The sequence below is a fragment of the Neolamprologus multifasciatus genome, chromosome 17, assembly GCF_963576455.1.
Source record: "Neolamprologus multifasciatus chromosome 17, fNeoMul1.2, whole genome shotgun sequence".
Taxonomy (NCBI): domain Eukaryota; kingdom Metazoa; phylum Chordata; class Actinopteri; order Cichliformes; family Cichlidae; genus Neolamprologus; species Neolamprologus multifasciatus.
In genome coordinates this window covers 15,482,115-15,503,259 of record NC_140455.1, presented here as the reverse complement: position 1 = coordinate 15,503,259, position 21,145 = coordinate 15,482,115, and the positions used below count along the sequence as shown (strand labels likewise).

At 39.5% G+C, this 21,145-nt stretch overlaps 1 protein-coding gene across 1 annotated transcript; it reads left to right on the top strand.

Annotated features, from left to right (window-relative positions):
- The first annotated feature begins 13 nt into the window (after nt 1–13).
- LOC146499141 (desmoglein-2.1-like) lies at nt 14–15,607 on the top strand. The gene is made up of 14 exons (XM_085138488.1): nt 14–155; nt 3,384–3,512; nt 4,243–4,398; nt 6,131–6,272; nt 6,766–6,929; nt 7,602–7,736; nt 8,270–8,455; nt 10,400–10,779; nt 10,862–11,004; nt 11,109–11,330; nt 11,597–11,839; nt 12,390–12,523; nt 12,667–12,930; nt 13,175–15,607. The coding sequence occupies exons 1-14, from the start codon at nt 111–113 to the stop codon at nt 14,183–14,185; spliced, it is 3,354 nt and encodes a 1,117-aa protein (XP_084994614.1). The 5' UTR covers nt 14–110; the 3' UTR covers nt 14,186–15,607.
- The last annotated feature ends 5,538 nt before the right edge of the window (nt 15,608–21,145 follow it).

Genomic DNA, 21,145 nt, shown 5'->3' with positions numbered 1-21,145 from the left:
TGTGATAAGCCACCTCATCTCATTTCAGCTGGCACATTCAGGAAGCATAGCCTCCAGAACTCTGACGGTTCACTTGATCGGATAATATTCGTTTGGAGTTTTCCCCGATCATGACTTGGGCTTCTTTTCCCGTGTTTGTGTTGCTGGTGTTTGCGGTGAGTTCAGTGCTTTTTTTAATTTAAAAAGTAAAGAAGAAGACAAAAAAGAAAAAGCTATTTCACCACTTAACCAAACTGGTTTTGAAATGTCTTTGTTTATTTTTTGTTATCTGAATTCTGGAAGATGTTTCAGCAAATGATAGTAGTTATAACTAGGTGTAATTGAAAATGTTTAGCCGTCATTGCATACTTGGCCGTGCATCTTTTACTTAGAAGTATGAGGGCACTCCCTTCTCTGGAAGCTTGAAGTATTCCATGTGAATTTTTTCTCTAGATGGAGTGATTGGGTGTGTTTCTCCACTTTACCAGCTAGAAAGCTATTTGCCGACTTACATTAGATTTACTGGTGATTCTAATTTCAAAAAATTAGATTAGAAAATGTAAAGGTCGAGCCATTTACATTAAAGTTACTTTCAGCTCCTTTCCATTTAGATTAATGAGAGGTATGACATACAGGGGTGTATGCGATGAAGTGTGCTGGTGTTGTTCCTATTATTTACTGCCATTGGTCAGTTGTGATGCTGATCCTGGACCAGTATTATAATGACGATATAGTTTTTAAAAACTATCACTAATAAACCAACATTAATAACATACAATGAAATGATAAGCCTGAACTAGCATTATTTCCATATTACAGGAACAACACAAACATGAGGATATCAGATACACTTAAAATGTTTTTTTTTTCTAGTTTTGGTTTCATTATCTTTTCGATGTCTGTTCAGGTTTCCTTGTCTGTCTCTCTGTTTAACCATTTAACATTACTTTAATGTTTTGACACTTTTAACACTCATATTGTTAATTGTGTAGTTTTGCACATATCGGAGGCAATACAAGTGATACACCTTTAGTGGTAAATATATAGAAATGGTGAGGCTAGAAAGTCTGGGACAGAGGGGTGAACAGTGAGTGTACATAAACATGAAATCAGAGTGAAGCTCTTTTTCTCTCTCTCTCTCTCTCTCTCTCTCTCTCTCTCTCTGTGTGTGTCAAATAAAAATTAAAACTTTTTCACTGATCATCTTTTTATAAACTCATTAGCTCAAAGCTCAAGGTGCTGACTCGAAATGATGATCCTTACATTCTTTAGCAATTAATTGTAACAAAAAGTAATTTGTCATCAACATACTTTGTGACAACGAACGCATGTCACAAGGTATGAGGTTGATTTTCCCTGTAGTTATTTATTTATTTATTTGTTTATTTATTTATTTATTGTTCAGTTAGAGACATCAGGAAGTTTAGAAAGGAACATGAACCAATGCCCCTTTTATTTAATCTGTGAATATAAACCAGTGATAATTATTGTGAGTTATTCTGTGTATGAGTAGCAATATAAAAAAAAAAAGGAATTTAGAATGTTTTAATAATGTAACTTTTTGAAGCCACAAAAACAAGCGAGGACAGATTCTGTAATCCAAGACTGTATTTTGAACTGATGCATCATTAACATCAGGATGATTAAAACAGGGCAGAAGTCCTCTATATGTTTTCAAACAGTCTGGCAAGGCTTTCTAACGTTGATCCTGACTAATAAAGAACAAGTCTGTGTAAACGTGAGAACAAAAATAAACTATATCAATATAAAACTGGGTCCTAAGAGTGCTGACATATATATCATTACTATGTCTCTGACAAATTTGAGGAGCTAGAAAAGTGAAGGACAAAAAAGAATGCAGCCAGCCTAAAAAATATGTGCTGTACGTGTACAGCATCTTAAAGCTATGTCTAAAGAAGTAGGCAAAACTCCTAGGAAATGGTCCTAGTGGAAGGGTGGCTGTTAACAAGGCATTCTTAAAATAGGAAAACAGGGAGAAAAGGCTGAGGTATTCCAAGTTACACAAGGAATTAAGTAAATATCAGTGCTAACAGGTCTTATGGAATGATGAATCCACATTTGAAAATTCTGTCTTAAATCTTTTTATGTACAGAGGAGGTCAGGAGAGAAGCAGAACAGTGAGTGTCTACAGCCATCGTTAAAAATGGTGGAAATTCTTGTCAAAATTGATGGAACTATGAAAACAGAACAGAAGTATAGTCAGGACCATCTGAGTGGCTTCATTTTTCTGTATGACAGTTATATTGTATCATTTTAGTGTACTGTTAGTACACTAAAATGATACATGGATAGAACAACCCACAGTGAATGATGAAATAATTGCCAGAAAAGTCAACTTTTTTGGAAAGTTGGAGAAATGGAGAGTTTATTGAACCATCTGACAAAACTGTTTAAATATTAATAAGATTTAAACTTCCATATATGACTTTTAATTCGTATTGTATTTGCTACATCTGGCATTTTTTAAAATTACTTAAAGTGTGTTGTGCCACTTGTTTAGGTTTTTCAGGGGGGAAAAAATCAAACTGATAATGTAGAAGTTTTGAAACTCACAAAAACTGTATGTATCAAATATGTCACACTAGGTATTAAGAGGTTAGAGACTTCAACATCATCTTGATAGAGAATGAGACAAAAGGCAGTTAGCAGGCAAAAGAGACAAGCATTGTTCTTGAAAACTACTTAAATTACAAGAAAGTTTGCCTAAGAAAGTTAAAGAATAAAGGTGGTCATACTAAATATTAATTTGATTGGTTAGAATCGAACAAACTCTAATTTTGCCCTAAATGCTATTGTCACGGTCTGCGGTGGCAGATCATGTGAAGTGGAAAGAGAGTGGACCCAAATTAAAACTAACCGGGGCAAAACTAAACACGAGAGCAGATGAACTGATGATCCGACGAGGGACAAAGGGAAACTCACCCAATAAATACACAGCAGGATGATCAGGGAAGTGGAGGCAGCTGTGGAACGAGGAACCAATTGGACTTAACCAGACAAAATAAAACAGGAAACACAACACAGCGACAGAGAGCGAGGGAGGCGTGACAAGCTGGGTGGAACACATGAGACAGACAACTAGGACACAAAAAGGACGAGACTAAACGAACAAGAAACTAAGAACTATTCATATCAGGAAGCGAGGAAGCACCAGCAAATAGGATGACAGATCACTACAATAAAAGTAAACAAGGTCAAAAATGCCCAAAACATAAACGCTGGGTCACAGACACTAAAGCTATTATGTAAGAGTATTGAAGTTTTTTTTGTTTTTAAATATTTCTTCCAAGATCTCCCATGTAAAGATATTTAACACCATTTAGCACCAGATTTTCAGTTAAGTAAGATTTCATGCTGACATAATAACATCTGTTGTGTTATAGCTCCAAGCTCTTGCTGTAGAGAATCACAACTCTGGATACAGTTTGGTAAGAAAAAGAAGAGAATGGGTTCTTCCTCCAAAGCCTCTTAAGGAAAATTTCGATTACACTAAAGAGAAGTCGATCGCTAAGGTAAGTCACTGATACTTAATTTTACTTTAATTCTGTCTCCTGATTATTAAGCATAAATGCCTGTCATAAACAAAAAAAATACCCATGTATCAGTGAAGTAATTCAATGTTTAACCATGACTTTTTAGTGCCACCAAGATGGTTTTTCTTCAGGTATCGCCTAACCTTTTCTGAAACATTTTATGTTATAGATAAAGTATCGACTGTAAGAAACCACTGAAAAATAGCATTAGCATTTCTAGGTGCTGGCTCAGGTGACTGTCTTATTGTTTGTGAAGGGATCTTTAAACCCCCATTGTTTTCTTGCTTGCTGACAGTGATTTCAAATGCATTCAGATTATTATTTGAAAGTTATGCAACCAAAAACATATAGAAGAGAACACTGAAGAATTGTAATAAACTTTAACCTCTCTTTCTTACTTTCTTTACTTTTTTTCTTTTATTTCCTTATTGTATTATTTAATTTAGTTTAGTTACTTACTGTCTTGGAGCACCTGTGACCCCCTAATTTCCTTTATGTATTGAAATATTTTGATTTTGATGATTAGCATACTGTTTAAAAATGTCTTATTATTTGACAATTTAACACCACCAGCTGTAAGAATATGAATAAATCAGTTTCACACATAATAAGAATTCATGTTAAAAACAAATTATTTAAAGAAATAGACAACTTCAGTTTTTTGGTGCATATGTGGTGAAATAATGAAGTCTTCCACCTTGTGTTTCAGATTCGATCCGATCTTCAGGTTGGCTCAAATCTTCTCTACTCCCTGGAAGGTGTTGGGGCAAACAGATATCCTTTCCATGTCTTTGTGGTTGACCAGCATACTGGTGATGTTCGTGTCACTAAAGTGCTTGACAGGGAAGAGATCGATACTTACAACGTGAGTCCTCCTGTAGTTCTTCTTTGCTATTGAATAAGATTCAACAGCTGTCCTCAATACATTAAATATTAAGATAATTCAAAATGGACTGCCATTTATATACGCCTTTCCTAGTCTTAATGACCACCTCAGACTATAAAAAACATTAAGCAATACATTCATACAGTGCTTTAGTCTACATAGTTTAAGAATTATCTACAGCTGTGGTGGACGTTTACAAATACTCATCATTGGAATGAATATCATGGTAATTTTGGGCCATTTCTTTGACCTCTTCTTTTTATGTACTCATGTGGTACATGTATTTTTGACTTTTGCTGCCATGATGCCAGGTCTCTCTTGGAAATGAGATTTTTTTTTACCTGGTTAAATAAAGGACTAAAAAAAAATCCAATGTCAATCATTTTTCCAAATGATTGTACAGCATTTTGGCTGTACAATCATTGTACAGGCTGACTGACTCATTAACTTCTCGTTAGTGAGTTAGTCATGATTGACTACAACTGGTAGTTTCTCTTTAACAGCATAAAAAGGATTTTTTTGAACCACTCACTGGATTCACTAAGAACTCAGAACAATGGTAAAGTCCAAGGAACTTAGTGAATAACTGAGGAGGGGAATTGCAGATCTACAAAAGTTAGGAAGGTCACCTCTCACCACTCTTAAACAACTACAGATTCCAAGATCATCATCAAAATAATTATATACAAGTACAAGTTTTTGGATATGCCACCACTTTGCCAAGTTCTGGAAGAAGATCCAAGCTGTTACCCTCAGATGAAAGGACATTGGTTCAGATGTTCAGGAACAATCCAGGAACCTCTAACACTCAAGCCTGCCATAAACTGGGAACTGCTGGAACACCAGAGTCACTGTGCACAGTGAAGTGAGTTTTACATCACCATGGACTGAGAGGGTGCTGACCAAGAATGAAGCTCCTGCTCCAAAATCTACGACTTCAAAGTTTGACTCAGATTTGCATCTACCCACATGATCAAGCCAAAATTGCGCTTTATTGCTCAGACGAGACCAAGATTAGGCTATTCGGTCTTTCAAGCCCAGAAAACCCTGTACCAGCTTTTCAGCATGGTGATGATTGCACCATGTTCTGGAACTATTTGCTCCCAGTGCTGCTGATACATTGCACAAATGAATGGAATAATAAAGAAGAAAGACTAACTTCAAAGTCTTCATTTTCACTTCAAATCATCAGTAAGGATGAAGCTTGGGCACAACTGGGTCTTCCGAACAGCCACTGATTTCTGAAAATGTGTGGACTGTGCTTAAAAGCTTGTATATATAATTGGGACCACTTCAAAGAAATAATTAAAAGTTCCAAACTACCATGGCACTCATGCCTATGATGAATGTATGTAAACATGTGACCACAGCTGTCGACCATATCAATGGCCAATTAGAAACATGTTAAAGGTTACATGATACCATTTTCAGTCATAGTTGTGTAAAGAAAGATGAAGTGATGGCATTTTATAGAAAAGAAGAAAGACCAATTTTGCCATGATAATATAACGTTCTACAAAGATATTTTTTCTGTTGCTCACTGTAATATATAGTATTTGCTCTTATACTAAATTGGTTTCGCTAACCTTTGTCACCTAAACTTGTAAAATGCACCTTTACTGGTGGTTAATCCACACTGCAAGGCGTTGTAGTTTATGTCAAGCTAAATAACGAACAACAATGGTTACATTTTTATCTACTACTCTTTCAGTTGTCTGGTGTTGCTACGTACAACGATGGCAGAATTGCAGAAAAAAAAATTGACTTACGAATCAAGGTTGTAGATGAGAATGACAACTCTCCAGTATTTCCAGATGTTGAACCTGTTGAAGTAGATGAGCTCAGTCCTAGAGGTCAGTGGTGTGAATCTCATTCAAATTTGTAATGGTAGTGAGTGGTGTAAAACTAAATGATTGAATTATAAATTAAACAAAAAGGATTTTGATTTTTCTAATAGTGTTTGTGTAATTGAGTGATCAAATTGCTTAAGTCTTTCCAATGAGCTGCTGGAGGTTACAGACAGCCTGCGTTCTGCAGTTCATGTTATTTCACTATTATTATTATTTTATATTTATTTATTGTCTAATCTTGTAAATAACAATTTTCTGTTAACATTTGCTCATTATGTAAATAGCATTATTTGGCACACAACAGTTAGGAGCTCTTCTTGACAAGTTTGTATCATTGTTTTAAAACCAGGGCAGGACACTGAACAATATCAATATGGAGATCAGAATGTCTGTTTTTCTCATGTACAGTGTCAATGAATGTGAAATTAATTTTTGTTTAAAATTTAAAATTCTAATTAAATTGAGTTTTGTTTTGTTTTTTCATTTAATGCTACAGCTACCTTGGTTACGACAGTCACTGCATTTGATGCTGATGAACCAGGAAATCCCAATTCTCAGATTGCTTATAGCATCATAGGTCAGAATCCAGCGGAAGATATGTTCTACATAGACAGACAAAGTGGATCCATCTTTGTTAAAAAGCCTGTTCTGGACAGAGAGGTATGAACTATACTAACAGTGTTCAGTTTAGACTGTATGTTTGACTATGTGATTCAAGAAAGTTCTTTTAATAAGATGGGATAGTGGTGAGATATATAACCACTATATATGGCTATATATAGTGGGGGGGAGGGGTAACTATTTAGCAGAAGAAGAAAAAAATTATACACCGGAGCATATAGTAAAAGAGATCAGTGGCAGCTGAAGGGGCAGGTGGAACAGTAAACCACAGTCCTCGACACAATTGAGCTTGCTGTTTTATTTTGTGTTTCGACGGCCTGTCATATTCATTCCTCGATCTCTGTGTCCTCAGAATGGGCCTTTAGAGCCATTATTATGGAACAAGCTTACCAAACCAGAGCAAACATCCAAGGGCAAATATTCTGGATACAGTAAAGGCAGAGGGTCCTTGTTACCCTATTTAACAAATCTGTTAACCTTTTGACCATTCCATAAATAAAATTCTCTATTGTGTTTGTGTTAATGAAACTCAAATCATTTAACCAAGTAATTACAAGATAACAATGATTATTTTCATTCAGTCCATTCAGTTAGATACTATGACAAAAATGATGAATGAAACATCTTGATAACATCCCAAGTCTCTGTTCTAACTCCAGTATTGTACAAACTTATTTGTTTAATGACTATTTTGATGTCTTTTAATTTCAGACATGTAGTAAGTACATTCTGACGATAAAAGGTCAAGATCGAAATGGAGATCCAGAGGGAAACACCGGAACTACCACTATTACCATAAATATCCGTGATGTAAATGACAATCCTCCCACACTGGAAAAAGTTCAGGTACCTCTCTTCTTTACATTTCTCTGTATTAACATATACAGTAGGGGAAATATTTATTTGACCACCTGCTGAATTTGTGATTTTGCCACATAGAGAGAAAAGTATTCATTTTTAATATGGTTTCATTTTAATGGGAGAGGCAAAATATCAACCAAAAATCCAGAAAAAAAGAACATTACATAGAATTATGAATTGATTTATAATAATAATAATAATACATTTTACTTATAGGCACCTTTCAGACCCTCAAGGTCAACTTACAATAACATGTGAACAATAGCCAATTGCATGTCATTGCGTGAAATAACTATTTCATTGGCTGAAATCAAAAAGTTATTTCAAATGGCACAGAAAACAAATAATGTGCAGGATAGGACTGACAGAACAGACTGAGGAGGCTCACACAACATGAGTGAGGATGTGACCAAGAACAGAGTGGCACAGACAGTATATACACAGGAGGACATTAGGGCAAAGTGAACACACCCAGACACAGCTGAACTCTAATTTCATGTTATGCGTTTCACTTACAGTATGAAGGAAGCATTGAGGAGAACACAGAAGGTGTGGAGGTAATGAGAATCAAAGCAGAGGACCTGGATCTAAAAGGCACAGACAACTGGGAAGCTGTGTTTGATATTGTCAAAGGCAATGAGGCTGGGTATTTCAGCATTAAAACAGACCCCAACACCAATGAAGGCATCTTAATGCTTGACAAGGTACAGCCTTTTTAATTAAGAAGAAATTATGTGCTGTTACTCAGCTTTTTTACTATCTGGCAAATGCAAAGTCAAACTTTGTGGCAAATGGCCCTCTTATGAATGATGTAAGGATCAGAACCTTGATCACTGCATGGTGATGATTGTTTCCTATGGTTGACTATGCTGCCATTCACAAGAGTGCTATTCACATATATGAAGATTTGTTTTACTTTGGTTTCAATGAACCTGTGACCATTAGATGGCCACTAATTTAATTTTAAAGAAACACCGTTACAAACTTGATCATACACATGATTAAACATAAAAAATGTAATCAAATAACAAAGAGACAAATGCACTGGTCCTTTAGTAATTTAGTTAGGAAACAAAAGTGAAGTGTGAATTGCTATTAAAAATACCACTCACCCCAACTCACCCTGACTACCCCTAGGGGCACACTGGCATTGCAAATTGCAAATTAGGAGATTTAAATGTCTTTAGTTTATAATTAGTTATTCAATTTTTAAAATTTAAACTGTATATAAGAAAACATTTTGCTTTGAATTTTGCAAATCCTAATCTGGCTAGTAGATGGGGACCAGTGTTGGGTCATAACTCTAAAAAGAAATGGCGTATTACACATTACTGTTACCTTTTTTTTCTAAAGTAATGCAGCATGTTACTTCGTAACCCAACTTGTTACATTACTTGTGTTACTCTGTAACATATACTGAAATGCATTTCCCTGCAATTACCTAATAATGATGTTATAATCCTCTAAACCTAATAATGAAAAACAGAACTATCTGAGCTAAAAATATAAACCAGAAGCTAGAGTGCCACACACTGACACAAATATGTATCCTAATGAGAACACATACTTTGCTTCTTTTGATGTCACATATGAACACAAAAATGACAACAAATTGCAAAGCTGAATGTCACCCCAAAGAGACATTAAAGTGAATGCCACAGTGATTCTACTTTAGAAACATAAACATGTAATAATAATTTCTTTTGTTTCCTGCTGAAGATCAACCTGACCTGGTGTCAGCATATGCTATGCTTTAACATCACTCATGATTCTTTGTTAGCTTTGTTTTTGCATGCTGTCTGTGGAGATGCTTGCAAAAAGAAAATGTTGTATTAGGAGTGTAATGTAGTTGTTTCTGTTCTAGATGCAGTTTGTACATTACCAGCGTGCTCTTGTTTTTTCAGGCAATAAAAATAAGAGTAGCATCCAAAGTTCCACAAATACACAGGAAGCAAAAGATATTCGGGGGCCTTTTTTGTTTTGTTTTTTTCAGCTTTGTTTTTTTGTTGTTGTTGTTCTATCTAACTGTCGTTCAGATAACTGATGCACCTCTGTAATGCAAGTAACAGCATTATTGTAGCTGTATGTAAATTATTGAATTTAGTACAATAACACGTTTCATTACTTTGTTACAGAGTTATATAATGTCATTACAATAATATTTTACTTTGGAACGCATTACAACCTACAATGTGAACTTAGACTCAAAGTATTCCAAAATTTGATAAGTGTCTCTTATCGATAAAGCTCGGAGTTGTTAATTTTTGCCTTCCAATATTTTAAGCTGTCATTGACTTGCTTATTCAGCTTGCGTCAAGTCCCTGTAGTACTACCCTGTAGTATTTGGCTGGAAGACAAAACTATTACCACTGTATGAGGTTTACTGGCCATTGCTATATGACTACTGCCCATTACTTTAACTATTTTTTTCAGAACATTCATAACACATAGCACAGGAGCATAATTTTGCAGGTTAGTTTATATAAAATCAATAATACCTTTTGTTTTACAATAAGCAAAAATGTATCAACAATAGCAACAGTCCAATTATAGATGCATATAAAACACTGTATTGTTTCTTATGTGTCATCAATCATTTTAATTATTTTTTGAGCTAAAAGATATGTTCTTGTATCTGTCCTTTACAGGCTGTGGATTATGAGGATATAAAGAGCCTTGAACTAGGCTTAGCCGTCAGGAACAAGAATCCATTAGTTGGAAGTGGAGGCAGTGGAGCAAGTGTATCATTTGGAGGCGGTGGAGGCGGTGGTGGTGGTGCCAGTGGTGCCAGTGGTGCCAGTGGTGCCAGTGGTGCCAGTGGAGCAAGTGGAGCAAGTGGCGGAAGCGGTGGAAGATTAACTTATCCTATCAAAATCAATGTGAAGAACCAGCCGGAGGGGCCACGATTTGATCCTAAAATCAAAGCTATTCCCGTCTCAGAGGGAGGGAAATCCTTTAACATTAAAAATGTTATTGCAAGCTACCCTGCAAAAGATGGAGATACTGGACAACCAGCTAAGGCAGTCAAGTCAGTCCACATACACATGTGTCAGCTTCTCTTTCTGTGCACAATAATAGTGATACTCATAACTGGTCTATTTCTGCTGTAGATATGCCAAAGGCTCAGACCCTGACAACTGGCTAACGATTGACCCAGAGACAGCTGAGATCAAACTGAACAAGATGCCTGACAGGGAATCTCCATACCTGGTCAATGGGACATATACTGCCAAAATACTCTGCATTTCAGATGGTACGGCATGAATGTCGAAGAACTCTCTGGAGAAATATCAATGCAAAAGAAAAAAAAAAGAAAATACTGGATTATATATGTTTGTTTCTGGTTTTACACCACAGACATGCCTGGTAAAACAGCCACTGGTACGATAGCCATCCAAGTGGAAGATTCTAATGACCACTGCCCCACCCTGACCAGCAATTTCCAGACTCTGTGCAGCACAGCAAATGCTGTAATTGTGAATGCCAATGATAAAGACGCATATCCTAATGGCCCCCCTTTTCACTTTGAGATCATCCCAGAAAACACAAAAGGGAAATGGAACGTGGAGCGTCTAAATGGTGAGATCATGATTTCAGTTGTTTGTTTTTTTGTTTGTTTGTTTTTTAGATATAGTAGTTAAATAAAGAAAACAATGACAAAAGACAAAAAAAGGTCAATACACCAAAGTTTTGTTGTTGCTGTTGTTTGCTTTGTTTGTTTTACAAATTTTAAAATTTTATTTTGAGATAAAAATGTGGATTACAATCTGTCATATACACTCTAAGACTAAATCTATGAGTAATGCATATACATACTTATTTCACATTTTTCTGGTTTCTGACAGACACTACAGCTATCTTGCGGTCTCAGGAGGCTTTTTGGCCTGGTGTTTATGAAGTGGAATTTGTGGTGAAGGATCAGCAGGGACACGCCTGCCCTGAACCTCAGAGAATGACGGTCCAAGTTTGTACCTGCGAGGATGGAGTTGTGTGTGGAAACCAAGGCAGCAATGGTCGTGTTAGCAAAACAACATCATTAGGACCTGCGGGCATTGGGCTAATACTAGCGGGCCTACTACTGCTCTTGAGTAAGCATTATGTGATTATTTTATTTGAGAATTTTGATAAGGTAAAAAAGGACAATGAAAGAAATATACTGATACTCGAACCATAACAAAATGTAACTCTCTTACCTAGAAATTTAAATAAAAAACTTACTGACTATTTTATAGGTAGACTTGGTCAGCTTTTAATTATATAAATATATAATCAGCCAATGACATCATAACACCATCTATAGGGAATCTATGGAGAATAAAGGCAGGTTAGGAAAAGAGGCATGAACTGGTACTAGCAGGGTTTACCTAATAAACCCTGTGTCTCTCCCAATAGGAAATACATAGCCAAAAGTAATTACAGACCAAACTATTCTACACTTGCTACCAATAACTACAAAAATTAAACAGATTAGACTTTTGTAACAATTTAAAATCCCCCAAAGCTTACCAAAGCTTAAAGGAATCCCAGTAATTACATCTATTTTAGGGATTTTACACATTCTGAAAAACTGTTGCTCCTTCTTTTGACCTCACACCACATTTGTAGCTTTAACTTTAAATAAAACATTTTTTTTTACAGTCATTCCTCTGCTACTGTTCTTCTGCCTATGTGGCTCTGTTAAACAGTTTCCAGACCTCTTTAGTGACATGCCTGACTTTGAGACCAAGTCACACCTTATTGACTACCGCACCGAAGGGCCGGGAGAAAAAACGGTGAGACTGCAACTACCTTAAGTGTTGAAAATGGGAATAATCTCGGCATCGATGATGATGTCTTTGTGAAAGCTCCATCAAAGTGATTTTTAATCACAATAAAAAAACTGTTCACTGTTCTAACAATTGTATGACTTTTATAGGAAGGGCCACTACTTCTGACTACTGGCACAGTTGAAAATGGAGCAATGGCACCAGCGGGAAGTTTTGATTATGAGGCATCTCTCACTGACATTAATGGGATGAAATTTGGCGCCTCTCATGGTGGTTTTTCAACTGACTACAGAAAAGAAATGAGGGGTTTCAATAATTTCCATTCAGAGTTTGAGACCAGAGAATCAAGGCAAGGTGGATTTTTTGATAGCATGGCCCTGCCACGTCACTTCCTGGCACAGTATTACTCTCAGGTGAGAAATTAGCTGACAACTAAATGGACAACTAAATCCAATTAAATGGAAAGTTTTAACACTAAACGTGATATGTAGTAGCTTTACTAATGATGTTAGGTGAACACACGTGTTAATGTTGCAACTAATAATGTTTATGTGGATATTATTCACTTTTTATTGGCTGTCACTGTCGTCAATAAATATGTCTTTCGTTATTTTTAAAGTGTATTGATTTTTTTTATTGATTGATTTTTTTATACAGAAGACAGCCAGCAGAGAGGACAACCTTGGCGTGAAGGATGGTTTGTTGGTGTATGACTATGAGGGCCAAGGGTCCTCTGCTGGGTCAGTAGGCTGCTGCAGCATTTTGGAGTCAGACAATGACCTTCAGTTTCTTGATGACCTTGGACCAAAGTTTAAGACTCTCGCGGAGGTGTGCAGAGGCGAGACAATTTCTTGTGATGACAAACAAGTGCTACCCATTACCCCTAATGCCTACATCAATACTCAAACCTCAGTATCAAGTTCGATGAGTGCACAAAAGCTCTCCCCTCCACCCAAACTGGAGCCTGCCATCTCCAAAGTGGAGCAGAGTGTGGTCAGGAAGACAACGGAGCATTCTGAAATTGTAAAGGAAAGTACAGCCAAGGTGAAAGAAGAGATGAACACAATGAAAACAGGGTTAGCAAGTCAAGGCCAGATGCTCCTAATGCAGCAGCAGCAGCCTGTGTACTACACCACCACTCCTGTGTTGCAGCCAATGCATTATGTAGTCCAGCCACAGGTCCACAACACTGTGCTGCTGGCTGAGGCACCAACCACCAACCTTCAAGGCATGGTACTGGTTAACAACACACAGTCTGGACCTGCCCAAGGAGTATTCGTTCAAGGGCAGACACTAATGTCCAGTGGACAAGCCCAGGGCCCCGCAATGGTGCTAGTGGAGAATGGTGACACCCATAGTTGGAGTGATGGCCTGATCCAAGCTGGGAGCTTGTCTGGGTCCCAGACCATGATGGTTGTCAAAGGTAAGGCCCCTTCAGGGTCAACGAAAGTGCTAAAGGGGAGCCAGGGTCGTCTTGTTCAGGGAAGTACTCTACTGTCAGAAGGGGTCTCAGGATCTAAGAAAGTGCTGACAGTTGGAGTGCCAACTATCACCAAAGAGCAGCTGGTTCAAGAGGGAGGTCTTTCAAAGAAGAGTGAGGTCTTTGGCTCTGAAAAGGTCATCTACAGCAGGAGCAGCCAATCTACTGCCTTAAAGGCAAATCAGTAGAGCATTCACTGTAGTGACCCACCTACTGGTTTTTAAGGTGACAAGAGAAAATCATTAAATGGCAGATGAATTCCTGGACAACAGACGACCCTTTTTAGTTTTAAAATAGTGTATTAATCTTGTGCTTTCAGTATTTTCATGGGAAGCCTGTAAGAGCAAACGGTGGTGGTGAAGGGTGGTGGCGTGTGTGTGTGTGGAGGGATATGCAGCTTGTGCAGCTTTTCCTGGTTGAAATGTAATCATTTCACAGATTAAAGGATACCGTTATTACATTTTAGTAGATGTTGCACTTTGAAATGTTGCTACTATCAAGCAAAACTTAGACCTGTGGGAATAATCAAACCATTCAGTAATCCATAATCTCCTTTGGATGGTGCATTTATGTCATTGAAGAGACCACTTTCACATTACTCATCACATCATAAAGTTGATAAATCAGAATGTGTTTTTCAATTGGAATGAACTTTGCCTCTAAGAAGACAAGTGGACTCAAATCATGACAACAAAATGCTCACTACAATATCAGGACATCATCTTATCATGTAACTATCAACTTTACCTGCTCTTCTTTGTTCTCAAGTTAACACTGTATTATGTGTGTGGGTATAATTGATATCAACTGTTACATTCTCATGTTATATTTTAGGCCATCACTGCTCTCATTGTCTTGTTTTATTTTTATACCTATATACAATCTGTGTGTTTTTACACTAATAAAATAAAAACATTAAAAAGTCTTTTAGCTCATTGAATTTGATTGTTATTGCTCAGCCTAGACTGATGGGTACTGCAGAATGAACAACCCAATTTTGTGAACACAATAACTCAAGAATGATGTGATGTGGCATTTAGAAAACCATAGGTGCGTCTACTAAAAGTCTCAGACAAGTTCATATCTTGGCGACAGAGGTCAAGTTTTCTGAAAATCTTGCGAATTTAACAATTTGATAAAGACGTCATCTATAAGTTTCAAATAGATACCATAAGTTGCATCTGTTAAAACTCGCAGATTTCATTTCTGAAAATCTGGTGCATGCTATAACTGAAGAAAAGTTATGATACCATAGGCATATCTGCTAACAGTGAACTTGAATAATTTGGTGACCTTGACCTATATCAAAGGTCAAATAGACCTTTGACAGATATAATCATGTGTGGTCATATATGCCATCATGCCAATGCAGGCAACAATACACTGTGATTACAAGAGCTTTCAAACATTCACGCAAGGCTTAATAAAATAGGTTTGCTTCTGGTGATATAGGTATTTCTGAGCTGACCCCCCAGTCAGAGAATTATTTTGAAATCTTTGGGGTTTTCTATTACATTGATAAGGATTTGTGGCTGCGTTGATATGTAAAATCTGGGGTGTTATGTGATTGTGAAGAATATTTTGCCAATAAAAACATATAAAATTCTAAATTATGACCAGTGTTGTAGAGCATATACTTTACAGGGAATCGTGCCACCTTTCTGCTGGATGTGGTGAAGGGGCTGCTGTCCTGCTGCTTTCCAGCATCATCCAGCTCACCACAGCTGGCCAGCTTGAGGATTAAATTTAAACTGAAATTTTTGATTCAGTGTAAATCGTTTAGTGGGTTAGAACACACTGATTATTTTACATTGTCTAAGTTCTCAGTCTAAGACTGAAAGAAATGCATTCTAAGGAGCCAGCTGATCACCCGGTGACAAGCAGGTGGGTTGATTACCACAGGTATGCATGGGAAGAAGGTGGAGTAAAAGTAAAGTGTGGTTAACTAATGTGCACACACACACACACACACACAGGAGGACTGGTGGGCTATGACAGAACCCCCTTCTCCTAATGGGAACATGCTGGAAACCAACCATGTTTATCAATGTGGAGGCGGTGAAAGGCCCAGAGCATGGCCTTGTCCAGAGCAGCTGCCTGTGGACTCCAGGAATCTTCTTTTGTCCACAGTCCTCCTTACGATGTACACTGAGGGGCTACCAATGAGCAGGGCAGGTCAGGTGAGGTCAGATGGCGGCACAGGAGACTGGAAAGGGTGAGTTTTAACTGAGATACATGAAAAACACTTTGAATGCACATCTTGCATGACAGATTCTGCTGCACAGGGTCAGGGTTGATCAGAGCCTCTATTTTAAAAGGTCTAATTGTCATGGTCCTGGGTCATTTTGACCCAGTGTTCTCAGTTTTCCTGTGGTTTTGTATTTTGTTCCTTATGTTCATTGGATTGTTTGGTTTGGTATTTGGATTCCCCCTGTGTCCATGCTTTTATTGTGGTGTTTGTTCTGGTACCGTGTTCCCGTTCTTTGTGTTCTGTGTTCTCCTCATCCCCTCGTATTCATCCTTGTTCTCTGCCTCTCTCTCTGTGCTCATCTCTGTGTACTGTTGTGTTTAAGGTCCACATCTTGGTGTCAGTATTTTCAGTTTCGTGTCCTCCCCACTCAGTCATGAGTAATTGTCCTCAGCTGTGTTCCCCGTGTGTTCCCACTTCCCTCATTACCTTCTGTGTATTTATGTCAGAGTGTCCCTTTGTTCTGTGTTGCGTCGTCCCTCTAGGTTGTGTGCATTTCCGTGTCTTCCCAGCGCCTCAGCTTAGTTTCTCCTAGTATAGTTTTGTATGACTTCTTATGTTCCTGTTAATAAAGACCTGCCTTTGAGTTCATTCCCGTGTGTCTAGAGCCGTGCATTTGGGTCCTCTCTTGCCTTCACACAGCCGCTGCATGACACTAATAAGGTTAGGTGAGAGTTTGCATGATTCAGTGTGTAAGGGAACATACTTGATAGAGAGCCATACTTTGTGATCAGGTTAATAACGGGGTTCAGGAGTCCAACGATGGTCTGCACATTATTTATTTCGCTCCTCGGTCTGAGCAGCCTGTGTCACCCTTAGAGTTGCTGACACCAGCTGAGATGGTGCTGAACTGACGACACAGAGCACTTACTTTCAATAGAAGAAAACAGGGGTGGCTAAGAGCCCCAGGATGATTTGAAGCATGAGTGTCCAGTGGGTGAAAGAGTTGTGAGAATACTCTGTCCACACTAGCTGAGAGATGCAGGTCTGATAGGACTTGTTGCTGCAAGAAAGCCATTACTAAGACATCAGAATAAGACAAAGAGGTTTGCCTGGGCGATGAAACACCGCCATGGACTGGAAGATGTTATTATGGACTGATGAAGCAAAATGTAAAACATGGAGGAGGAAGTGTGATGGTGTGGGCCTGTTTTGCTGGATCCAGGGTCGGTGACTTGTACAGAGTGATAGGCACCCTGAACCAGCTCCATGCAATATCTCTGGCATGTACCTAGTTGGTCAAGGGTTTATCCTACAGGAAGGTAATAACCCAGAACATAAGTCCAAGCTATGCCAGAACTACTTCAGGAAAAAAGAAAAAGGTAAGCTTGAAAACAAAGTGGCCAGCACAGTCTCCAGACTTAAACCTCATCAAACTATGTTAACATTTTGTTTTTGTGGCCCACAGTAAAAGTGTTTGCTGCCTGGGTGTGGTGCTCTTTGTTCGTTTGGGTCTCCTGAGTGACCAGAGAGACACTCTGAGCCAGAGAGACTGAAGTCCATGGCACCATGGAAAAAAGTGAAATTGAAATTGTAACAGGTTGATATAAAACTGTGAAAACTTAGCATCTTTGTCTTCTTTCTCATTATTAACCTAGCAAGGGCGGGTGGGGGATTTCTTTTTTTATTGGAGATTATGTATCGGAATTTCAGGAGCGGGACCACATCTCCAAACACGCTCCCTCCAGTTCAGTTCAGTTCAGTTTCAGTTCAGTTTTCAGTTTTATTTGTCATATTAGAGAGACATGGTAAAAGAGAAAAGATGACTAAATATATATGTATATATAAATATAAATATATGTACACTAGTGATTAAATAAGAAAATCTTGAAAAGAAATAAGACGGGAGGGCAGATGGGATATTGCACAGGAATGAGCAGCAGAAAATTACAGTATTGCACTTTTAAATATAAATATCAATGACAATAAAGTGAAGTGACCAGTGCAGATTAAACAGAGTACTTGTGAAGCTGCAGGGTAGCTTCTGAGTGCTGTGTTGTGTGTGTTTAAGTGTTGTGGTTGAGGTGTCTTATGGCTTGGTGGTAAAACTGTTTTAAGTCTTGTAGTCTGAGCAGACAGACTCCTGTAACGTCTGCCAGATGGTAACAAGGAGAACAGCTGATGTGCTGGGTGGCTGTGGTCCTTGATGATGCTGTGTGCTTTACGGAGGCATCGCTGGAGGTAAATGTCCTGAATGGCAGGAAGCCTCGTGCCAGTGATGTGCTCTGCTGCCATCACCACCCTCTTTAGTGCTTTACGGCTGCTGGCAGAGCAGCTTCCGTACCAAACTGTGATGCAGCTCGTCAGCAAGCTCTCAATTGCACACCTGTAAAAATTTGAGGTGATGTTGGCGTTCATGCTAAACTTCCTCAGCCTCCTCAGGAAGTAAAGCCGCTGGCGAGCTTTCCTGATAGCAGTGTCTGTGTGAAGGGTCCAGGAGAAGTCCTCGGTGATGTTGACTCCAAGGAACTTGAAGCTGCTGACCCTTTCGACCTTGACACCGTTGATGTGGATGGGCTGGTGTTCTCTGACTGGTCGTTTCCGGTAGTCCACTATCATCTCTCTAGTTTTGCTGATGTTGAGAGTCAGGTTATTTTCCAGGCACCACTCGTACAGCGCCATCACCTCCTCTCTATAGGCCGTCTCATCATTGCCTGTGATGAGGCCTATGATGGTTGTGTCATCAGCAAACTTGATGATGGTGTTGGACTCGTGTTTAGCAACACAGTCATGTATGAACAGGGAATATAGGAGGGGGCTAAGCACACAACCCTGTGGCGTACCTGTGTTTAAGATGAGTGATGAGGAGGTGTGCTTACCAACTCTCACCACCTGGGGCCTGTTTGTGAGGAAGTTTAGAATCCATCTCCAGGTTGGTGTTCCCAGCCCAAGGTCGACGAGCTTCGTGGCAAGTTTCGAGGGGATGATGGTGTTAAATGCCGAGCTGTAGTCGATGAAGAGCATCCTTGCATATGTATTCCCTTTCTCCAGGTGAGTGAGGGTGGTGTGCGTTGCCAGGGTGATGGCATCCTCTGTGGCTCTGTTTGTCCGATAGGCAAACTGAAGAGGGAGGAGCAGATGTGACCTTTGACCAGCCGCTCCAGGCACTTCATGATGACGGATGTCAGTGCAACAGGACGGTAGTCATTCAGACAGGAGACCACTGCTTTTTTGGGAACGGGAATGATGGTGGATGCTTTGAGGGATGTGGAGGCCACTGACTGCCTCAGGGAGAGGTTGAAGATGTTGGTGAACACTGCTGCCAGCTCGTCTGCACACACTCTGAGTAGCCGGCCTGGGATGCCGTCTGGTCCTGGAGCTTTGTGAGGATTTACCTTTTTAAAGGTCCATCTCACAGCTTCTGTTCTCAGAGTTAAAGTTGCAGCCTCACTGTCCTCCTGAGGGTAGAGGATATGCTCTCTGTTGTCTGCATCAAAACGAGCATAGAAGTTGTTGAGCTCGTCTGCGAGAGATGCAGTGGGCTGAACACTGACTGTGTTGACCTTCTTGTAGTCAGTGATGCAGCGCAGTCCATTCCACAGTCGCCTGGTGTCAAAGCTGTGGTAGCTGGAGTCCATTTTGTCCCTGTAGTCCTTTCTGGCCTTTTTTATGGACTTTCGGAGGTCATACCTGGCTGCTTTATAAGCATCAGCATCCCCGGAGTTAAAAGGCAGAGGTCCGCACTTTTAGCTTGGCGCGAACGTCTTTATTTACCCAGGGTTTCTGATTTGGATATATGCGGACAGTGGTTTTTGGTGATGATATCATCCATGTACTTTCCAATATATCCAATGACAGAGTCTGTGAGTTCATTGATGTTGCCATCAGCTGCATCCACAAATATCTGCCACTCAGTTGTCTCAAAGCAGTCCTGCAGGACCTCCTCAGCCTCACTGTCCCATTTGTAATAACCCTGGAAGCTGGTTTTTCCTGTTTCAGTCTTTGTCTGTATGCAGGCAGCAGCAGTATGGAACAATGGTCTGCCTTACCAAAAGCTGGGCGGGGGGAGGGGTTTGTAGCACTCTTTGAATGGAGTGTAACAGTGGTCCAGTGTTTGATCACCTCTTGTGGGGAAGGAGATGTGCTGATAGTATTTGGGGGAGAACCTTCTTTCATGTTGGCTCTGTTGAAGTCTCCCAGCACAATAAAGGCAGCTTCTGGATTATTGTTCTCAAGTCCAGTAATGATGTCATACAGTTCGTCCATAGCCGTAATTTTATCAGCGTGTGGAGGAATGTAAACAGCTGAGAGGAGAACTGAGCTGAACTCCCTCGGGAGGTAAAAAGGCCTGACTTTAATGGTCAGCAGCTCGAGGCTCTGAGAGCAGTAAGATACACACATCTCTAGCCCACAAGGAGTTAACCATAAAGCACACCCCTCCTCCCCTTTTCTTGCCTGAGTCCTTCGTTCGGTCTCCCCGGTAAACAGTGAATCCATCCGGCGTGATGGCGCAGTCGGGGACGCTGGTCTCCAGCCATGTCTCTGTGAAGGCCAGAACGCAGCAGTTCCTGATGTCTTGTTGGTGTTTAATCCGTGCACGCAGCTCGTCAAGTTTGTTGTCCAGAGACTGGAGATTCACGAGCAGGATGCTGGGGAGAGGTGGCTTGCTGTTTCTCTGTCGCGTTCGGCACAAAACTCCGGCGCGTTTCCCCCTCTTTGTTTTCCCTCTACGTCGCGCGAGTAAACAAAGGAACCCAGGCAACAGAGCGTCCACGGAGTCGAAACCTGCTGTAAAGTCCGAACTGGCTGACGAACGTAGCTCCAAAAGTGTTTGTCTGTCATACCGAGTGTATGATCGCGCTGTGCGCACAGAAATTGAAAGCAGAACAAAATAAATAATAACATTTTTGCTGAGATGACTGGGAGCTCGGTGCAGCCATCTTACGGCGCAACCGGATCA